At 35.6% G+C, this 18,952-nt stretch overlaps 1 protein-coding gene across 2 annotated transcripts in view; it reads right to left on the minus strand.

Moving 5' to 3' along the window:
* Hdx (highly divergent homeobox) overlaps window positions 1-18,952 on the minus strand; it is a 114,138-nt gene that overhangs the window by 13,111 nt on the left and 82,075 nt on the right. For both annotated transcript variants that reach the window (XM_028884581.2, XM_028884582.2), the window contains 3 exons: window positions 13,935-14,142; window positions 6,493-6,572; window positions 3,306-3,389 (listed from right to left, as the gene is read on the minus strand). In XM_028884581.2, coding sequence (XP_028740414.1) covers window positions 3,306-3,389; window positions 6,493-6,572; window positions 13,935-14,142 — 372 coding nt within the window. The remainder of the gene's footprint in view (window positions 1-3,305; window positions 3,390-6,492; window positions 6,573-13,934; window positions 14,143-18,952) is intronic.

Genomic DNA, 18,952 nt, shown 5'->3' on the forward strand with positions numbered 1-18,952 from the left:
TCTTTTTCATTCTCTTTGAGACACAGTCTCATAAAGCTAAGCTATCCTTGAACTTGCTGTGCAGTTGAGGGTACCCTTGAACTTCTGATCCTCCTGCCTCCACTTCCTAAATTCTGGGATTACAGGTGTGTACCAGCGCACTAGGCAGAAAGTCATTTGCATGCAAGCAGTATTTGTCATCATTTAATGGTGACTCATTTGCATTCAGAGTCTGCCTGAGCTGTACTCATGGTCCATCAGAAAACATTTTAAAAACATTAGTTCATATTTGCAAAAGTCACGAAAGCATCTTTTCATATGAGGATCTCTAATTTTTCATGCAAATATTTCCCTTCTTTGGTATTTATGAAATGTTTGAAAAGCATAAACAGCTTTAAGATAATTTAATATTGCAGACATTTTCTTCTCAGAAATGCTTTTTGCAAGCCTATTAAATGCTTCCTAGATTACAGGCAGTAATTTATGTGTGCTTCAGAGATTTTCCTAAGTAAATGGAGCACTTGGGAAAACAACTAGTAAGACAATAGCAGTCACCGAGTTTTACAAAATAAGGCCTAGTTAATTTTTGTTAAAAACCTTCCCTAGCAAACTGTTTATAATTTTGCAAGATGATTGCTATGAGACACAAGGTTACAAATATGCCAGAGCTTTGATCTCTGGGAAGAGTATTAACAGCTACCATGACTGATGTCCTATTTTATGATATAGTTACTCATGCCACAGGTATTATGTCTATCAACTTTCCTCCTAAAGATTTGGGATTAGTTAGAACTCCCAGAAATATGAGTTTCTAATGATGTCTCTCAATCAGGAATGCTATAATGTCTAAACTTTATGTTAATAAAATGCACTATAGAGAATATTCTTTTAGTTTGCTATATATAATAAATCCCAAGCACAGAAGATGAATTCAATGTGGGGAAGTTTAAAAATGCTGTAGCTTCTAATACTAATTGAATTTATACAAATAAACACTTGGGAAACAGTATTAAAATTATTTTGAGACAAATTAATTTATTCAATTACTTTCTAAGCAACTGCTTACTAAACATCTATGTGCCAGGCTCCCAAACCAAGAAACACATAGGTGATTAAAATACATTTCTGCCTTCAAGAAACTTATTATGAATATCCTTAAGAAATGAAAGAAAGCCGGGCGGTGGTGGCACACGCCTTTAATCCCAGCACTCGGGAGGCAGAGCTAGGCGGATCGCTGTGAGTTCGAGGCCAGCCTGGGCTACCAAGTGAGCTCCAGGAAAGGCGCAAAACTACGCAGAGAAACCCTGTCTCGAAAAACCAAAAAAAAAAAAAAAAAAAAAAAAAGAAATGAAAGAAAATAACTTTTACCCCTAAACAAGGAACACTGGCGTGTCTATTTAAATAGAGTAGAGCAACTTTCTTCAAGGTATTAAATTTCTAAACTGGTATGCTCTACAGCAATGCTCAAAACATGCAATGGCAACTCCAGATACAAAGTTCACAGATGGTAAATGGGAGCATTTAAAAATGATGTGCATATACAAATATTTTCTCTCTATATATGCACAAATATTGACAATTCAAGAAAAGAATTTTCAGTGTGATAGAGATGATTATAAAAAATGTCCCTGATGACCTAGCATGAGACCCCTCGTTCCCATAGTATTTCCCACAGTGGGAAACACTGGATTTTGAAAATGTCCATTAGAGTTCAAGGGAACTATTCCCTGACATTTCTGCACTGGCTTCTCTGTCTTTCCCTCCCTGGTCTCAAGTGGACTGGCACCGAAAAGGGGAGAGGGCTCAGAAAAGAGTCCTGAGGCTTGAGCCCAGCCCTGTTTGACCTGTTCAGGAGTGCTAAGTGGGGCACACTCGACAGCTGTGCAACCCAGGCCTCCCTCTCGCCTGGACTTTCCACAGCCTGTGCCAAGCGGTGACCTGGCCTGCAGAGTCATTTTAATCCTGAACGCAGTATTCAGAAGTATTATATGACCATGGAGGAGTTATTAGCATGTTTTCTTCTAACTGAAAACCAGCTATTTTATAATTCAGCTAGTTGGAAATACAGTTTATTTTTTATTGAAAATGTATTCATTTTAAGATAAGATCATATTTTTATATGTGATACACACACACACACACACACACACACACACACACACACACACACACACACACACAGACACATTCTCGGCTGGCCTTGAATTAATGGGGCACCTCCTGCCTCAGTCTGGTGAGTGCTGGGATTACAAGTGTGACCTACTATATCTAGTCATAAATGTAGTTTAAATATAGAATCTATTGTACTCTTTAACCACTCAGAAATAATTTCAAAAGACAATTTCCCTCTGTGTTTATAACACTCAATATTTCAAAGATTGACATGTTATGAACATTAGGAAAACAATATGTACAACGCTCTGAAATTCAGTTATACTATTCTAAAACTGAAAGATTTTTTGAGGCAAGTGACAGCTGTTTTCTAATTAAATGGTGGTCTTTGTTACTATCATAAGCTTTAAATTATGATTACACTCCACAAAAAGAAGCTTTGTATTTAGAAAGAAGCACTGTGAGCCAAAATTTCAGACAGCCCAAAGTTTCCTAGCAAGATAGGCTGCTGAGTCAGAGGAGGAGAGTACTTGTACATCTATGCAAAAACATATTGACAAACGGATTGATCACTTATGTCAAAATTGAGTAAAAACAAAATTATGCATGACACACTATCAAAGGATGCCTTCCAATTTAGTAACAAGTGACATTAAGAAAAGGTCATTTCTATTCATATTCACCATGTATTTTCATTGGGAATTATTTTTCAAATTTTCATAAAATGGTATCAGGTATGGTCTTAAAGACAGTCTTGGAAGAGATTGCAATCCACTATAAAATTAGCAACGGACATTGGCAAAGAAATTTTCCCATTTCCTAACACTTACTGTTGCGTTCTTTTTGTTTGAGGCAGGGTCTTTCAATGTTGCCCAGACTGGTTTCAATTTCCTGAGCTAAAGTAATGTTCCTGCCCCATCCCCACATATATCTGGGACTCTGTAAATTTACCATAAATTCCACATTAACCACTACTATGTGTTAGTCCCACTTGCTGAACACAATCAATGCCAATTTTTGAGCCAGTAAACTGTTTAAAACCCAAATGACCAAACAAGCCAATAATATTAAAATGCCCAACATTTTGCCAAATTTTCAAGTTGCCTGAGAGGCCCAGACTGCTTAGTCCATCAGATGGGAAAATCAGAGACACTATATATCTTTTCCACTCAGTAACTTCCCTTAATGAATTTAGAACTTGAAATTACTTTTACCTTGTAATCCAGGAGAGAATTCACTTGTTCTACCTCAGAATTGCTTATCATATCACTTTCTTCATCATCGATAATTTCTATTTTCTGTAACGTAAGTAGAGAAACTTTTACAAATATATATCAGATCACTACACACAATGTGTACAATATACCTATTAAATATTTAGTTTGGGTGATAGAGTGTTCTAAATTATCTGAATTAAACCTTAATAATTGGCTCCTCAGTGTTACACACAGTATGTGTCTGTATCACCCCTTATGTCTTTAATTGGTGATTGATAGTGCCCTTCATTGATAAGGAACTAGCTTTTAATCTCTCTCTCTCTCTCTCTCTCTCTCTCTCTCTCTCTCTCTCTCTCTCTCTCTCTCTCTCCTGTCTCTGCTCTCTGTCTCTGTCTCTGACACACATACAATAGAAAGGGGTTCCTTTTCTGTCTCAACATGACTCTTACTTCTAATGAAACTGTTAACATATGGCACGTATCCCAAAGGAAAATACAATGTCTAAAAATTCACATATTTAATGTGCTCAATTAGCTAGACAATTGAAAGCAGACACCCATGATATAATAATGAAAACTGCATGGGGATTTGTTTTCTTCATTGGACAGAAACAAAGACAGCAAGGAGAAGACAGACAGACAGACAGACAGACAGACAGACACACACACACACACACACACACACACACACAGAGAGAGAGAGAAAGGGAGAAAGAGAGAGGTTCCCCTGGTTGCAGAATTAAGACTCAGCAAAGCTTGTGAAGTAGCTTGTGTACCATAGATAATTAGTAAAATCTGTCAAAACATAACCAATACATCTCAGTGCTGCTGAAAAGAATGACTGATAAGCTCCAATCTGGAGGGTAAAGCAAATTACTTAATAGGAAAGCCTTTAAAAAAAGAAAAAACCTGCCGGGCGGTGGTGGCGCACGCCTTTAATCCCAGCACTCGGGAGGCAGAGCCAGGCGGATCTCTGTGAGTTCGAGGCCAGCCTGGGCTACCAAGTGAGCTCCAGGAAAGGCGCAAAGCTACGCAGAGAAACCCTGTCTCGAAAAACCAAAAAAAAAAAAAAAAAAGAAAAAACCCAATAAAATCCATTTAAATATTTCCCTTTGTATGTAAAACAATGAAGTTAAGGGGAAACAAACTGCACCTTAAGTGATTAAACATTGCCAACCAAAAACAAAGTTTAAAAAGAGGGAAGATAAACCAGATTTAGTCACTAGACAGTTTTTTAAGAACTAGCACATTAATAGCAGTATGTCATAGGCAGAACATGAAATTAGACTTTCTACCTGGCTATGTGTGTGTGTGTGTGTGTGTGTGTGTGTGTGTGTGTATTATATGTATTTGTAATCATATAGTATATATACATGATTAAAAATAGATATGGTGATTAAAAGTCACAAACAAACTTAGAATCGTCATACTTGCTATACTGCCTCTGAGGATATGACATCATCACAGGATTCCTGACCTGCAGTCTGTGAGTCAGAGGGACAGCTGCAGGAAGACTGCCTTCTACCACTGCATGGAGATGTGTCTAATGTTTTGTTTTTCTATATAATCAGTATAAACTTGAGTCTTAACCACATCAGCTCTCTCTAGACTTTACACTTCATACTTTCTGTCCTAAGGTTTTTAGATTTCCCACCTGTTTGGATTGATTCTGGGGCGATGGAGACAAACATTTAAGAAAAGAAGGTACCACCAGCAACTGTATGGATTTGTGGATATAAATAGGTCTTATATGTCTCTGTGATTTGTCATCCATGAATAATTGGGGGCACTCAAAAGTTACAGGCAGAGGAGATCAACCTTTGAAAGTTTAAAGTTTTGTCTCTGAAAATCAATTCTTCTTGAACAATTAGGTGCCTAAGTGACTATGAGTCATACCAGGCCACGACTTCATTTATTATTTTCAGCTGTCTGCTGCTGGGGAAATTCAATGAAGAGAAATTCAGGCAAAAAATGAACACATCTTTGAGAGAAAATAGATTTCAATTGTAAATAATTATTTACATATAACATACTATAATTAAAATCTAGAGCAGAAGGAGATATTTTGTAAGATTTTAATTATTAGGAGAGTTCACTGTGGAAAACAATGATTAGCTATTTGATTAAAAAAACTGTTTTAAAATCAAATCTAATTTTTCAATATGTCTGTTGAATTTAGTGTTTAGAAGAATCAAACACAGACTTACACCAGGACTAAAAACCAATGAAATGCAATCCTGAACTCTATTTTACATGTAGAAAACAATGTCAGATTTAGTTGGTATTTAACAAATATGAACCCAAATATATATTTTATGATCTCTGCTTTTATTAAAGAGATGTTCAGGCTTATAGGGTCAAAGAAATAATGTTTGTGAAAGAAGCCAGGGTAAATTATGACATCACAGCTACTGTGGAACATAAAAATCCATTATAAGTGCAGTTTTAATGAAAATCATGCATAGAACATTGATTCAAAAGCAAAAATGAAAATATGATGGAATTTCCCTTTGTGTCTGACTTTGTTTAATACTATCTTGATTTCTGTATCACTTTGTGGGACCAAAATATAAACAAATTCTGCTAAAACAGCTGCTAAGGGAACATCACTATATGTTTACATTTTTAGAAAACCCTGTTTAATCCACATACAGCCTGTCCCTGCTGCTATTCAAATTCTTAAAATACTGTCTTTCTTTTTTTTGCTGTAATTTTGAAGGTAATTAACAGAGTCCAACTCAACCAGAGAAAAGAAGTTTCCAAATACAGTATAGCTAGGTATGGTCTAAACAGAGAAACCCTTGGAGGCAAGCTCTTGGACTAACAAACGCTTCCTTCACGATCTCCAGCTGAACTCCATTTCATTTCTGCCATCTGTCAAATGAAATGAATCTGCTTTCTTCTCAGTGTGCTGAAGAAAAATAACTTGTTATATATAAAATATGTCATATTTGAACTAGCTATTAGATTTTTATACTTGGAAATCTCCTGAAGCTAAAAAAAGAGGAAGTGTTTACATTTTGCTTATTGGGCACTGAAAGGTATATTAAATTCTTAGGGGAAAGTTCTGCTTTAGTTTACAGAGTAAAATAAGACTTTATTCTGACAATACAGATGTTGTCATCAACTGGCATGATGTCCTTAAAATTCATCCTGTAATGAGGAAAGAATTTCAAGTTACATACCACATTATCTGCGGATACTGCCTGGTGCTCTTCATCCTTATGTGTCCTGGTCTCATTTGGGATGACTTCATTGGGCTCCTCTATAGGAAAAAAAGTGAAGATTTCATATCTTGTATCTTAAAACTTGATTGTGGCTTTAAAATAATACTTAAATAATGTCTCTTTTGCTAAAAACATACACATGGCAAAGCTATTAAAAATGCACTTTGCTGTGAATTTTGTTCATATCTGATTCATATATATTTTATTTTTAATTAATTAATTAATTTTTGTTTTTTCGAGACAGGGTTTCTCTGTGTAGTTTTGGTGCCTGTCCTGGATCTCGCTCTGTAGACCAGGCTGGCCTTGAACTCACTGAGATCTTCCTGGCTCTGCCTCCCAAGTGCTGGGATTAAAGGCGTGCGCCACTGCCTTCCCTGAGTCATATATATTTTAGTTAGTTATGTGGATGTATAGAAATACAAGGATTACAATCATTATGCTATTTATAATAGAAAAGTTGAGAGAAACCTGTATCTTCAACAATGGAGAAATACAGAAGTCATTTAAGTACTATGAAGCTGCTAAAAATGAAGTAAAATGAGCTACTTGCAAGTGAAAAAACTGAAAGTGCTAAAATCTATGATGTAGGTGTACATAATTTTGTATTTGTAAAAGAAAAAAAGTGTGTTTTTAATGAAGAAAAAAAAAACATGATGACACCATTGGTGCCCAAGTGTTTCTATTATTATCCCTGGATAGAATTATATATAACTATAAATTATTTTTACTTTATTAAGCTTTGTTTAGTTAAGCTATGCTACAATATTACTCATTTTTGTTTTCCTTTCTTTCCTTTTTTTTTTTTGAGAAGGTCTTACTGCATAGGCCTGGCCGGCAAAGAACTCACTATATAGACCAGATTAACCTTAAAGTTTCAATAATTTTCCTGTCTCTGCATCCTCCGTGGTAGATTTACAGGCCTTTTCCACCACACCTGGCTTTGTTCATTGTAATAAGACAAAAACAACCAAGAATTCTCAATAAATGGTCTAAAATCATAAATGCAGCGTTGCAATTTTATGAAAATGCAGGATTATTTCAATACTTGTATACATTTGTTCACTCTTGTACACTTGCAAAAATATGCCCTTGCTCTTGTTTTCAGAGGATTATTTCCTAAGGAGTATGATTATTTCCATAGTACTTCCAAGTATTTCCTACAGTGGACATGCATTTTTTTCTGATCAAATTCAATATTTTAAAATAATAAAATAATGAGAGATGAATTAATTCAGAGAAACTAGTCTAATAAAAGATCTGTGATGAGCTATGGCAAGTGCCTGCATACATCACCCCTTACCTCCTTTATTTTACATTACCATCTCCCAGATGCCTTAAAAATAGAGTAGCAGTGTTTATCTCTGTGTCTCTCTTTTCTTCACAGCAGTTTCATGGAGATTATTTGGATAAATACTAGTAAAATTTCTCAGCTCCTTGTTAAATAACATTTTAATTCCACTTAGAAAGCAGAACAAAAATATTTATCAGCCCTCCTAAGATTTTCCTAGTCTATTCATTCCCATGTATAAACATGGACAAGGATTAGGAGAAATTCACTTATGAGAATTGCTTATGAGAATTCAAGTGAATGATGCACAAGAAAACTTCAGCAGAATTTTAATACAATGTTCTGTATAAATTCAATTTAACTTTCTTATCTCTACTATATACTTTAAATTAAATTTTATTGTATGTACTTGTGGTATATAACACAATATACATTTATATAGGAAAAAGATAGCAACAATGAAATGAATTAACATATTTATCATCTCACAGTTTCCCATCCCCCAGGAGACAGCTGCTATCATCACTTATTGAAAATCCTGAATACACAATATACTATCATTAACTATGGTCTTCATGCTCTTCATTAGATCTTTCCCCGTATTCATCACACACATTGCAAGTTTGTGCCCTCTGAGTTATATCTCCCCATTCTCCCATCCCCATTCAAAAATCCACTGTTGTATTATATTTGATATATTTGACCTTCCTTGCCCCGCTATTTGCAGCAACACGGATGAACCCAGGGGATGTTATCTAAGTGAAATAAGCCAGACAGAAAGAAAGAAAAAAACATTGCATGATCTCATTTATTTATGAAATGTAAGAAAAGTCAATTTAAAATTTTATAAAAACAATGATTCCTAGACAATGAAAAGTTTACCTAGTCATTATTTAGACACTTCAAGTCACAGACATTTGAAGTCCTACATAATCAGTGAAGCAATGAAATGGAAAGAGGGAAATTTTTCATTAGCTTTAGCTACAGATCTGATATTAGAAATAGTGGTCTCAGAAGAGGGGTTATATTGCTCATCAACAAGATCATTACTGGTACTATTCCTTATAGGATTGCTGTACACTCCTCTTCAGATTTACTCAGAACTTTATACATCGTTCTGATTCACTGACAGCTTATTTATGCATGGTTTGATTATTTTAGAAAATTTAAATAAAAGCTATTTTGAGTCTTCTGAAATAAAAAAGATGTGAAGCGATAAGCTGAATAGGGAATGCTTTCTTCTACATGTAGATACTTTCATCCTTAGCAAAAGTTTAAGATCTAAACACTGTCAATGTGTCTTGGTAATTCCTCAAAAAAAGCAGCTTTGCTAATTGAACAATAAAAAGTAGAATTAATCAGTGAAAGTCTAGAGGGCACTCTATGTGGTGTCTATAAGCTCACCCTGAGTAAACCATGGAGGAGTTATCTTTTGATGCACACACCACACACTCCATGTATTAAGATAGAGCTGGAAAAGAGGTGCAGATGTAAATAGAATGTTGGGAAAAGTAATTATTCCTATACTTTAAACCAATTGCCTCTCAGGATAGTGAAAAATATTTAAAATGTCTCAATCATAAATATATTTTGGTAGAAACCAAACTTAAAATTAAGGAGCAGATTTATCCAAGTACTGTTTTTCCTGAAGTTTCCAAGTTGCACAAGGAGTGAAGCCATGCAGCTTTTTTTCTTCATGAATCAATCCAAGCTTACCTATCTCCACTCCCTCATAGGAAAACAGAAAAGAAATGGGGAAGAGGAAGGTCAAGTGCAAGGTAGAACTGAGGTGAGTCAGAAGGTCTGTGTCAGGGACCTACATGCTTGTTTAGAAAAAAGGATTGCATATGAAACTGTCAAGGGATCACAAACACTTTTTGTTAGCTGCCAAAGCTAGCCTCTTTGCACAATTTGAAGGGATATATTTTTCCTCGCAAAAACACTGAAAGAAAACTGTATGTGGTTTTCTCATGTTTGAACATGTGTTATAATATGCAAGCACCAATTTAAAAATATTTCCACCTTTAGACATTTAAAATACTCTAATCTGGTTAAATAAACAGTTGTGTATAAGGAATCTGAATTCTAGTTGCCCTTTATTGAAATATCTTTATAACTCTAAGAGAGCATCAATGGAAATCTCAATGTAAACAATCTAGCTACATTTTCAAAAACTGGAAGAGAATATAAGTCAGTATATTTTAGAGATAGAGTATTAGTCTCAGGCAGAAGATACAATTAGTTCTTACAAAAAGATCACATAGCCAACTCAGTCTGATTAGTATTCTCCATCAGTGAAATGAAGACCCTGTACAGACCTAGTAGGAAACAGCACCAAAGGGGCTCCTTCCAGTCTTTGAAAATGCTCTTCTGCTGCAATTTCTGATGAGAATGAAAAGGTTACTGTGCAGTTCTGAAAAATAAGCCACCGGGAGAAATTCCAGGCAATTGCTTACGTCTCATCCTGTGTTTTTTGATTCATACATTAAATTCGTTCTCTTCTTTTTCTCATTAGGTCTTGATTACTATGCCAGCTATCTAGACAACACACTATTATATGACAAAGGATGCTAGTTCAGGAACAGTGGTTTATTAAATGTAGACCATTAACGCAGACTTTAAAATTAACATTCACTGTTTTCCCATTAAGTGCTTATTTTCTAAAATTCTGTTTCAGGAGGGGAAATGACAGTTGGGAATGAAACTCTGCACTCAGGGGCCTATGCATTTTGCTTCATCAGACTATTTCCTCACAGCAATCCTGCCCTTTCAGAGGCACATACAAACCCCTTCTTCCTACTCACTTCAAATAGCTGTTGGGCATTAGGCTCTAAAGACCCCATCATATAATTATTGTGAATTACCCAAGAATCCCCAGGCACATATAATTTTGGAAAGACTAACAGAAGACAAACACATATTTACTGGAACAACTATATGAGAACAAATGACCTTAGAAATCACGAAACACTTTTTTTCTTAATGATTTTTAAGTCTGCATCAGTTTTCCAACCCCCAGCCCCCAAGCTCTGCCATTGTTTGTAACCTTAGGTGAGAAAGAAGGAGAGGCGAGGCAGAAGGAGGGAGAAGGGAGAAGAGAAAGAAAAAGAAAAAAAGGCAAAGAGAAAAAATATTCATATTTGATAATCTTTCAAACACCTGGACTTAAAATTCATTGTCCTCTCAACAGTGACAGCTTTTCTATCCCTTTCATTATTCTACCCATTACAATTTGCCTGCCTGCCCCCTGGGTATGCAATTAATTGCTTTTGCAAAGAACCTCTTAAAGACTGATTCAATGGCCTCTCCTTTCTACTCAATTTCTATGAGATCATTGAGATAATGACCCCTCTTATTTCTGAAATCTTTTTCTTTCCTTGGTTTTAGTAATGGCATACTATCCAGTTATATTGTTCCTGAATATTCTTTCAGCGGCTGTTTTTTTTTTCCCCCTGGGATCTGAATGTAAATATTTCTCAACACAGTCCTTCTCCATTGTCTTGTTTTGTTTTGTTTTTGGATTTTAATTTTCTCAATTAAAACTCTATTTCTGTGACTAGATACTTATTGGCCACAGTTTGACAGATTACTGTTTCTTTTTCTGATGTAAAGCTCTCTTTTGAGTCCCAGACCTATCTGACCCAACAGTTCTCTGTGTATGTCCTGCAATTTTCTAAATCTCAGAACTGCAAACTGAATTAATCTTCCTAATGGTAGTCTGTCTATTTAATGTGATAGTAGTAAAATTTTTTGAATACATTTTGAGGAGGAAATTGTGAGAATACATAGCTAACGAATTTTACAGTTCATCTGGAGCTAAAATAAAAACTTTACCAGATAGTAAGAGATTTTATAAAGCCATAGTTAAAAATAGATTAATGTAACATAATATAAAGCTCAGAATTTTCTCATGTGTATATGTATGTGTACCTGAATATGCATGCATATGAATACATAATTTATTTTGAAAGCTAAACTCTAATTAACTGGACAAAAAATGAATTATGCAATAAATAGTGTAGAACAGTTGCTTAAATATTTGGAAAAATAAAAGTAGATATTTTCCTCACACATCTTAAGGCAAAGTAAATTCTCAATCAAATTAATATAAAATTGCTAAACTAAAACCATAAGGATGCCTGAAGTAAACATATGAGCTTATTTTCACAACTGTAGGGCAAGAAGAGAATATAATTAGGATTGTAAAGCAGAAACCACAAGGAAAATATTGCTATGTCTGACAATGTAAAAATTATAAAATTTTATGGCAAAAAATCAGCGATAGGAAGTGGTGATAGGAAGATCAGGAGTAATGAGAAATTCTAAATCAAAATAATCAAATTCAACCTTCATCACTTTAATAATATATATTGTTTTCCTATATAATGTCACTTTGATAAACCTATTCCTTTAATACTTTGCTTATTCTCCTAATCCAAAAAAAGAGAGTTGTTCACCTCACTCTTCAACCTGGGGTGATAGCGTTTTCTCGTGATCCAGAATCTGCTCTACATTGGAGCTTCTGATGTATCCTAAGTGACTGGCTAGCATTCTAGAGTTCACATAAAGACTCAGTGGTAACACAAAAGTTATGGCTGCTGCCAAATTTATTATTGACCTAATTACTAAAAATGATTTGGTATAATCAGTAATTATCCTAACACAAAATTTTCCTAACATAAAATGACCAGTATAGATAGGCAACAAAGCACACACTTGTAATTCAAGCTCCTGGGAGATAAAGGTTGGGGAGCCAAGAGTACAAGACAAGTCTTTGCAGCATAGTAAGTTCTAAGCCAGTTTCTCTCTCTCTCTCTCTCTCTCTCTCTCTCTCTCTCTATATATATATATATATATATATATATATATATATATATATGTAGATAAATCATAAAAAAATAAACAAGGGGTTGGTGAGATGGCTCAGTGAATAAAGTACTTGTCATATAACCATAAGGGCCAGAGTGGGTTCAGTTACCCACCAGTAATTCCTGACCAGTGGATGAGTTGGACACAGGGAATTCCCAGAACAAGCAAGCTAGAACCAAATAAGAAATCTTTGGTTTCATGTGTGCCTACATACATGCAAGCACATCTGCGCACATCATACACATATACATACACAAAATGGATAAATAAACCAGAAAATTGTTTGCCAATATACTCAACTGATATCAATGAAAACAAGAAACAAGTAAATGTGCCAATGAGAGGTTCTTTATTTATTCTGAAGCACAGATGCAGAAAGACTATAGATTTTGTTATCAGATTCACATAAAGTACGTAGAAAAGACACACTCACATAGCCAGAACACAGATTAGTGTGCCTTAAGCTGAGGACAGATGGGACACTGACTAAACATGAGATGTTTCCTTGGGGGATAAAAAAAAAGATCTAAAATAAAATTTTAGTGGTACAGATCTAAAAACTTGACTAAAATAACTGGATTGTATATTTATAAAGAATATTCTTATGATATATAAAGTAAATATTAATACAATTTTCATAAAATTATACAAGAACCATTTATTTCTGTGCTTGAAGTTAAATAAAATATTCTTCTTGGGTAAATGGTATTAATCTATGCTCTAGCACACAGTCTCACTCAGGGATGCGTTGAGAGGCCTTATAAAGATGAGCCTGTTTAACTTACAGTAACAGGCGAAGAAAGCAGTAATGAGCTGAGTTAAATGCTTTGCCTGAAACTGTACAATTTGCTAGTGGAAAAGCACTGAGTAGCAACTAGTATCTCAGACCACAAGCCTATTGTTCATTATAATATACCATACTCTCTTTTGTTGAAGTATTTGCAAGCTCTCACCTAACTGACTAGAATTCCAAATATAATCATTTACCTGATTCTAGTATGAGGACTGCTGTAATAACTAGCATTTTTAAAAGTAGGGCATCGCTATTATGATAGATGAATGTTCTTTGTGATGACTTGGTATGAAAGACTTTTTACATAGAAACATTAAAAACAAATCTGTTTCTTTTCAAATGCTTGGTTATATGTTTTGAACACTCTATACTTAAAGTTCGGTACACTGAAAAGCAAGTAAAAATACATCAAATTTCCAAAAGCTGTCATTAGGAGGTGCAGTAATGTACCTTGAGAGCTTGCTTCGGACAAACAGATGGACACTTCATCATTTCTGTCATTATCCTCTCCTACTTCAGGCCCAGCTTCCTCTCCTGGTGTGAGTGCAGACAAAGAACCAGACTCAGGCTGCTCAGAGAAATCAGCAGGGCCTCCTCTTGGAGGTGGAACTTCAATTCCCATTAAACGATATTTTCTTCTTCGATTCCCAATCCAAGTCTTTGTAAAAGAAATATAAGCAATTTTAGACAACCTAGGCATTAGAATAACAAATAAATGGAGCGTAAAATATGATTAGAAAGGACACATAAGCACCTGAAACAGCAAAACTTTTATGGCACTAAGCAAAAAAAAAGTTGTTTTTTAGCAGACAAGGGTATTTACTTAAATATTTAGACTTTCAAATGACATGCAGGCTATTAAACACTGCTTTTTTTTTTATTTTTATTTCTAAGGAAAAATAATTCACCAGATCCTTAAATTGGAAGAATGAACTAATCTTTCTTCAAAAAAAATTAGGATGACATCTATAACTATAGCTCATATTTCACTTCCAATTTTGCTCTTCATAAGTGAAATTATGCCCTCTTTGTGTATATTTGGCTTCGAAATACCTGCTTCTAGTAGTTTAAATTTTTGTTTTTATCAGATTTAGAACCAATTAACAATGGTTATTTTTTTTTAAACCAGTATTTGGGACCAAACCCAGAGAGCCATATGTTACTACTGAGCTATATCTTTTGACTTAATTTTTGTTTCTTTTGTTGTTGTCTGCTGTGGAATGTCATTCTGTATGCTGTGAATGCGTGTTGACAAATAAAATGCTGATTGGCCAGTTGCCAGGCAGGGAGTATAGGTGGGATAAGCAGACAAGGAGAATTCTGGAAAGAGGAAGGACAGAGTCAGAAGTTGCCAGCCAGACACAGAGGAAGCAAGATGACAAGGCAGAACTGAGAAAAGGTACCAAGCCACATGGCTAAACATAGATAAGAATTATGGGTTAATTTAAGTGTAAGAGTTAGTCAGTAACAAGCCTGAGCTAATGGCTAAGCAGTTATAATTAATAGAAGCCTCTGAGTGATTATTTTATAAGAGGCTGCGGAACTGTGGATGAGAAATTTGTCCTGACTGTGGGCCAGATGGGACACAGGAAATCTTCCAACTGCAGTTGTCTTAAAGAAAGATTGTCATCCTGTAACCCAGGCTGGCCACGAGCATACAACATAGCCTGTGCTCCCTTAAACTAGAAGCAATCCTCTTGCCTTAGTCTTCTCAGTGCTAGTATTTACAGGTGTAAGAAACCATGGGTAGCTTTAACACTTTTTAATCTTGAAATAAGTGTAGAGTCACAGAAATTTTCATTCCACAGCGTTATCTGTTATTCATATTGCCTCTTTAGTGAAATGTCTCTTTTCTAATTGAAAGAATTGAACACTCAAGATAGCATTTTGAGAGTTCTTTAAATACTCTGTGTATTAATTCTTTGTCAGATATGTGGTTACAAATATTTATCCCAGTGTATCTCCTGAATTTCTATTCTGGGTTTTCTGCAGCACAAATATAGAATATATTTAAAATATACCTCCCTTGAAGTTGGTCAGAAGTTTGCCAGATACCCTCAAAATAATGCAGGCTACTGCCATTGCTCTTGGTTGCCTACCAGAACTTGATGGTCACACCTTATTTCTGAAGACAACCTTTGACCACACTTTGCTCACAGAAAATGGAGAAATTAAGTGGGTACTGACTAGGAAGCTTCCTCCTGGCTGGCTAGCTTTTATAGTACCAGAAGGTATTACGTTGGTTGCTGAGAGCAAAAATTCATCAACAGTCTTACCCAGCTGGAAATGCTATGAACTACAATAGCAATCAGTGTGGCAAGATACTTTCACCAGTGAAATAGTGGCACAAATGTTGCAGGGGTAATCAACCATTTTCTGATTGGATTCCTAGTATTTTAAATCTGGTCAACAACCCATGGGTGGGGAGCTCACAGGCCCCAGGGGCGAATCTGCTGCTATTATTTTTCTTAATGGATATAGTATCAAACTGTCTTCTAAATTTGTATCTTTCTTTTTTGTTTATTTATTTATTTTTGTTTTTACATTCCATCCAAAGTTCCCCTCCCTTCTCTCCTCCCAGTTCCTCCCCGACTCCTCACCTCCTACTCTCATCCATTCCTCCTCCTTTATTTCTCTTCAGATATGGGTAGGCATTCCATGGATTTCAGTCAGCCATGGCATAACAAGTTGCAATGAGACTAAGCACCTCCTTTCCTATTAAGGCTGGCGAGGCAATCCAGCAAGAGGAATGGGTCCCAAGAGGCAACAGAGTCAAAAACAGCACCTGTTCTCACTGTTAGGAGTCTCACAAGAAGACCAAGCTACACAACTGTCACATGTATGCAGAGTGCATAGGTTGGTTCAATGCAGGCTCCCTGGTTGTTGGTTCAGTCTCTCTGAGCCCCTATGAGCCCAGGTTAGTTGAGTGTGTGGGTTTTCTTGTGATGTCCTTGACCCCTCTGGCTCCTACAATCCTTCCTCCCTCTCTTCAGCAGGATTCGCTGAGCTCAGCCTAATGTTTGGCTGTGGATCACTGCATCTGTTCCCATCAGTTGCTGGGTGAAGCCTCTCTGATGTCAGTTGGGCTGGGCACCAATCTATGAGTATAGCAGAATATCATTTGGAATCATTTAATTGACTTTTTTTCTTTCTTTGCCAGTCATGTTTGGTTCTATCCAATTTGTATCTTTATACCCACAGATTGGTGCAGTTCCCAGATCTCATTAGATTAGTATCTTTGTGCAGTGGATGGCAGTTAATGTAGAAACTCACAAAGTACAGAGAATAAGGGTGCTAAGTGTGTATACAACAAATTACATGCTTCTCTCCAAGAATCAGGGAGTATTTTAGAATAAGAAGCTGAACAACTTTAAGAATTAGAGGTTTGAGAGGACCAGAATGAAACAATGTCCTCTGGGCATGATATGACTCTTGTTCTTATGAACTCACAGCAGATGTGGTTGGCTACACAGGTTCAAGCTAATCAGCATTTCAACATGGAGGTTAAATAGCTCATAAATATCTACCCTAAGCTGAAGAGCTATTAATGGCTTCTGAGGCAAGGAAAGTGAGTTTTCTTTAAAGTTTAGCCATGGGTAGGTTGATAGCTTCCAGTTGAAGGCTTTACATGCATGACTATATGGCAGGTACAAACTTGCTTAAAAAAAAAAAGGACGTGAGAGACAGAGAGCGAGTAGATCAGGATGGGAGAAGACCATGGGGAGGAACTGGGAGGGGTAGAGGGAGGGGAAACTATATTTAGATTATATTTTATACTTAGAGAAAAGAATCTATGTTTTATTAAAAAGAAAAAAATGACATGAAATTGGAAGGGAGTGGATATGAGAGAAGTTATAGGGGGTGGGGGATTAATATGATCAAAATATACCATTACATGTATGAAATTATCAAATGATTATTTTTTTGTTTTTGTTTTTCGAGATGGGGTTTCTCTGGCTGTCCTGGAACTCACTCTGTAGGCCAAGTTTGCCTTGAACTCACAGAGATCTGCCTGCCTTTGCCTCCTGAGTGTTGGAATTAAAGGACTGTGCCACTACTGCTTGGCTAAAAATTTTTTTAAAAGAAAACTTGTTAATATTTTTGACAGTGGGTTCATTGAAATGATCAGTGAAATTGACACTTAAAAAGACTAGCAAAGTAAGAGAGATGGTGTAAGTTATTAATATCATAAATAAACCAGAGTATATTACTATAGACTTTGTAGACACAAAATAAATAATAAAGGGACAATATAAACAACTCTATGCACACATTGGCTAACTTGGATAAGATGGAGTCATTCTTTCAAAGGTACAAACTACCATAGTACACACAAATTATTTGAATAGCAATTTAACTGTTAAGAAAATTTAGTTCATCTTTAAAAAATATCCTGTAAAGAAATCTCCAGGACCCCAAAGCCTGCTGATAAGTTCATGCTTAATGGTAAAAAGTAGAAGAATGTAAAAAGTTCTAATAAGAGTAAACAAGATATCCATTCTGGTTACTTGTATTCAACATAGAAGTGATTCTAACACATATGCCAATTTGAAGAAAGTATAGAAGCATACACAGATCAGAAAGGAAGAATTAAAGCTCTCCCCATTTGCAGATCATAGGATATAGTTTATACAGAAGATCCAAAGGAATATTTTTACAACTAGGAACTGAAATCAGCAAGTGAGAATACTAATCAACACAAAGAAACCAACTGGCTTTCTATAAACTATATAGTAAAAGTAAACATACTGACCTGGGTATGGTGGCACACGCCTTTAGTCCCAGCACTCGGGAGGCAGAGGCAGTGAGTGGCTCTCTGTGAGTTTGATGGCAGCCTGGGCTACAGAGCGAGTTCTAGGTCAGCCAGGGCTAAATAGTGAGACCCTATCTTTAAGAAAAAGTGACCACATTGAAGTTATAATTAAAAATATTATATTCCTTTCTTCTCTTCTTCTTTTTGTGGTGCTGAGGATTAAACCTAGCATGGAGACTAGGAAGGCTCTTCACCACAGAACTACACCTCCAGTCCTATAGTTTATCCAATCCCCCCACCAAACAATGTACTTACATAGAAGCTTAATAAAATATGTATAGCACTCATATGCTAGAAACTACAGTAATTTAAAAAGAAAACGAGTTAGCTAAAATGAAGTTGAAAGAAGCCATTTATCCACATTCAATACATATTAGAGTAAGGGAATGGAATAGAAAACTCAGAAATATTGGTAAGTATGATCATTTATGTAGTTTCTGACAAAGGTGGACAATATATTAATTCAGGCTATAGGAAGTCTTTAAGAAGCAATGTTGGACCAATTGTATCTCCATCAAAAAAAAAGAAAATGGACTTCAGCCTAAATCTTATACCTTATACAAAGATGAACTCAAAGTAGATCACAGATTTAAAGTTCAGTCCCTAATTAGATAATAATCTGAATATTAAATAGTTTTGTTTCTAAAACAGTTTT

The sequence above is a fragment of the Peromyscus leucopus genome, chromosome X (genome assembly GCF_004664715.2).
Source record: "Peromyscus leucopus breed LL Stock chromosome X, UCI_PerLeu_2.1, whole genome shotgun sequence".
Lineage (NCBI taxonomy): Eukaryota > Metazoa > Chordata > Mammalia > Rodentia > Cricetidae > Peromyscus > Peromyscus leucopus.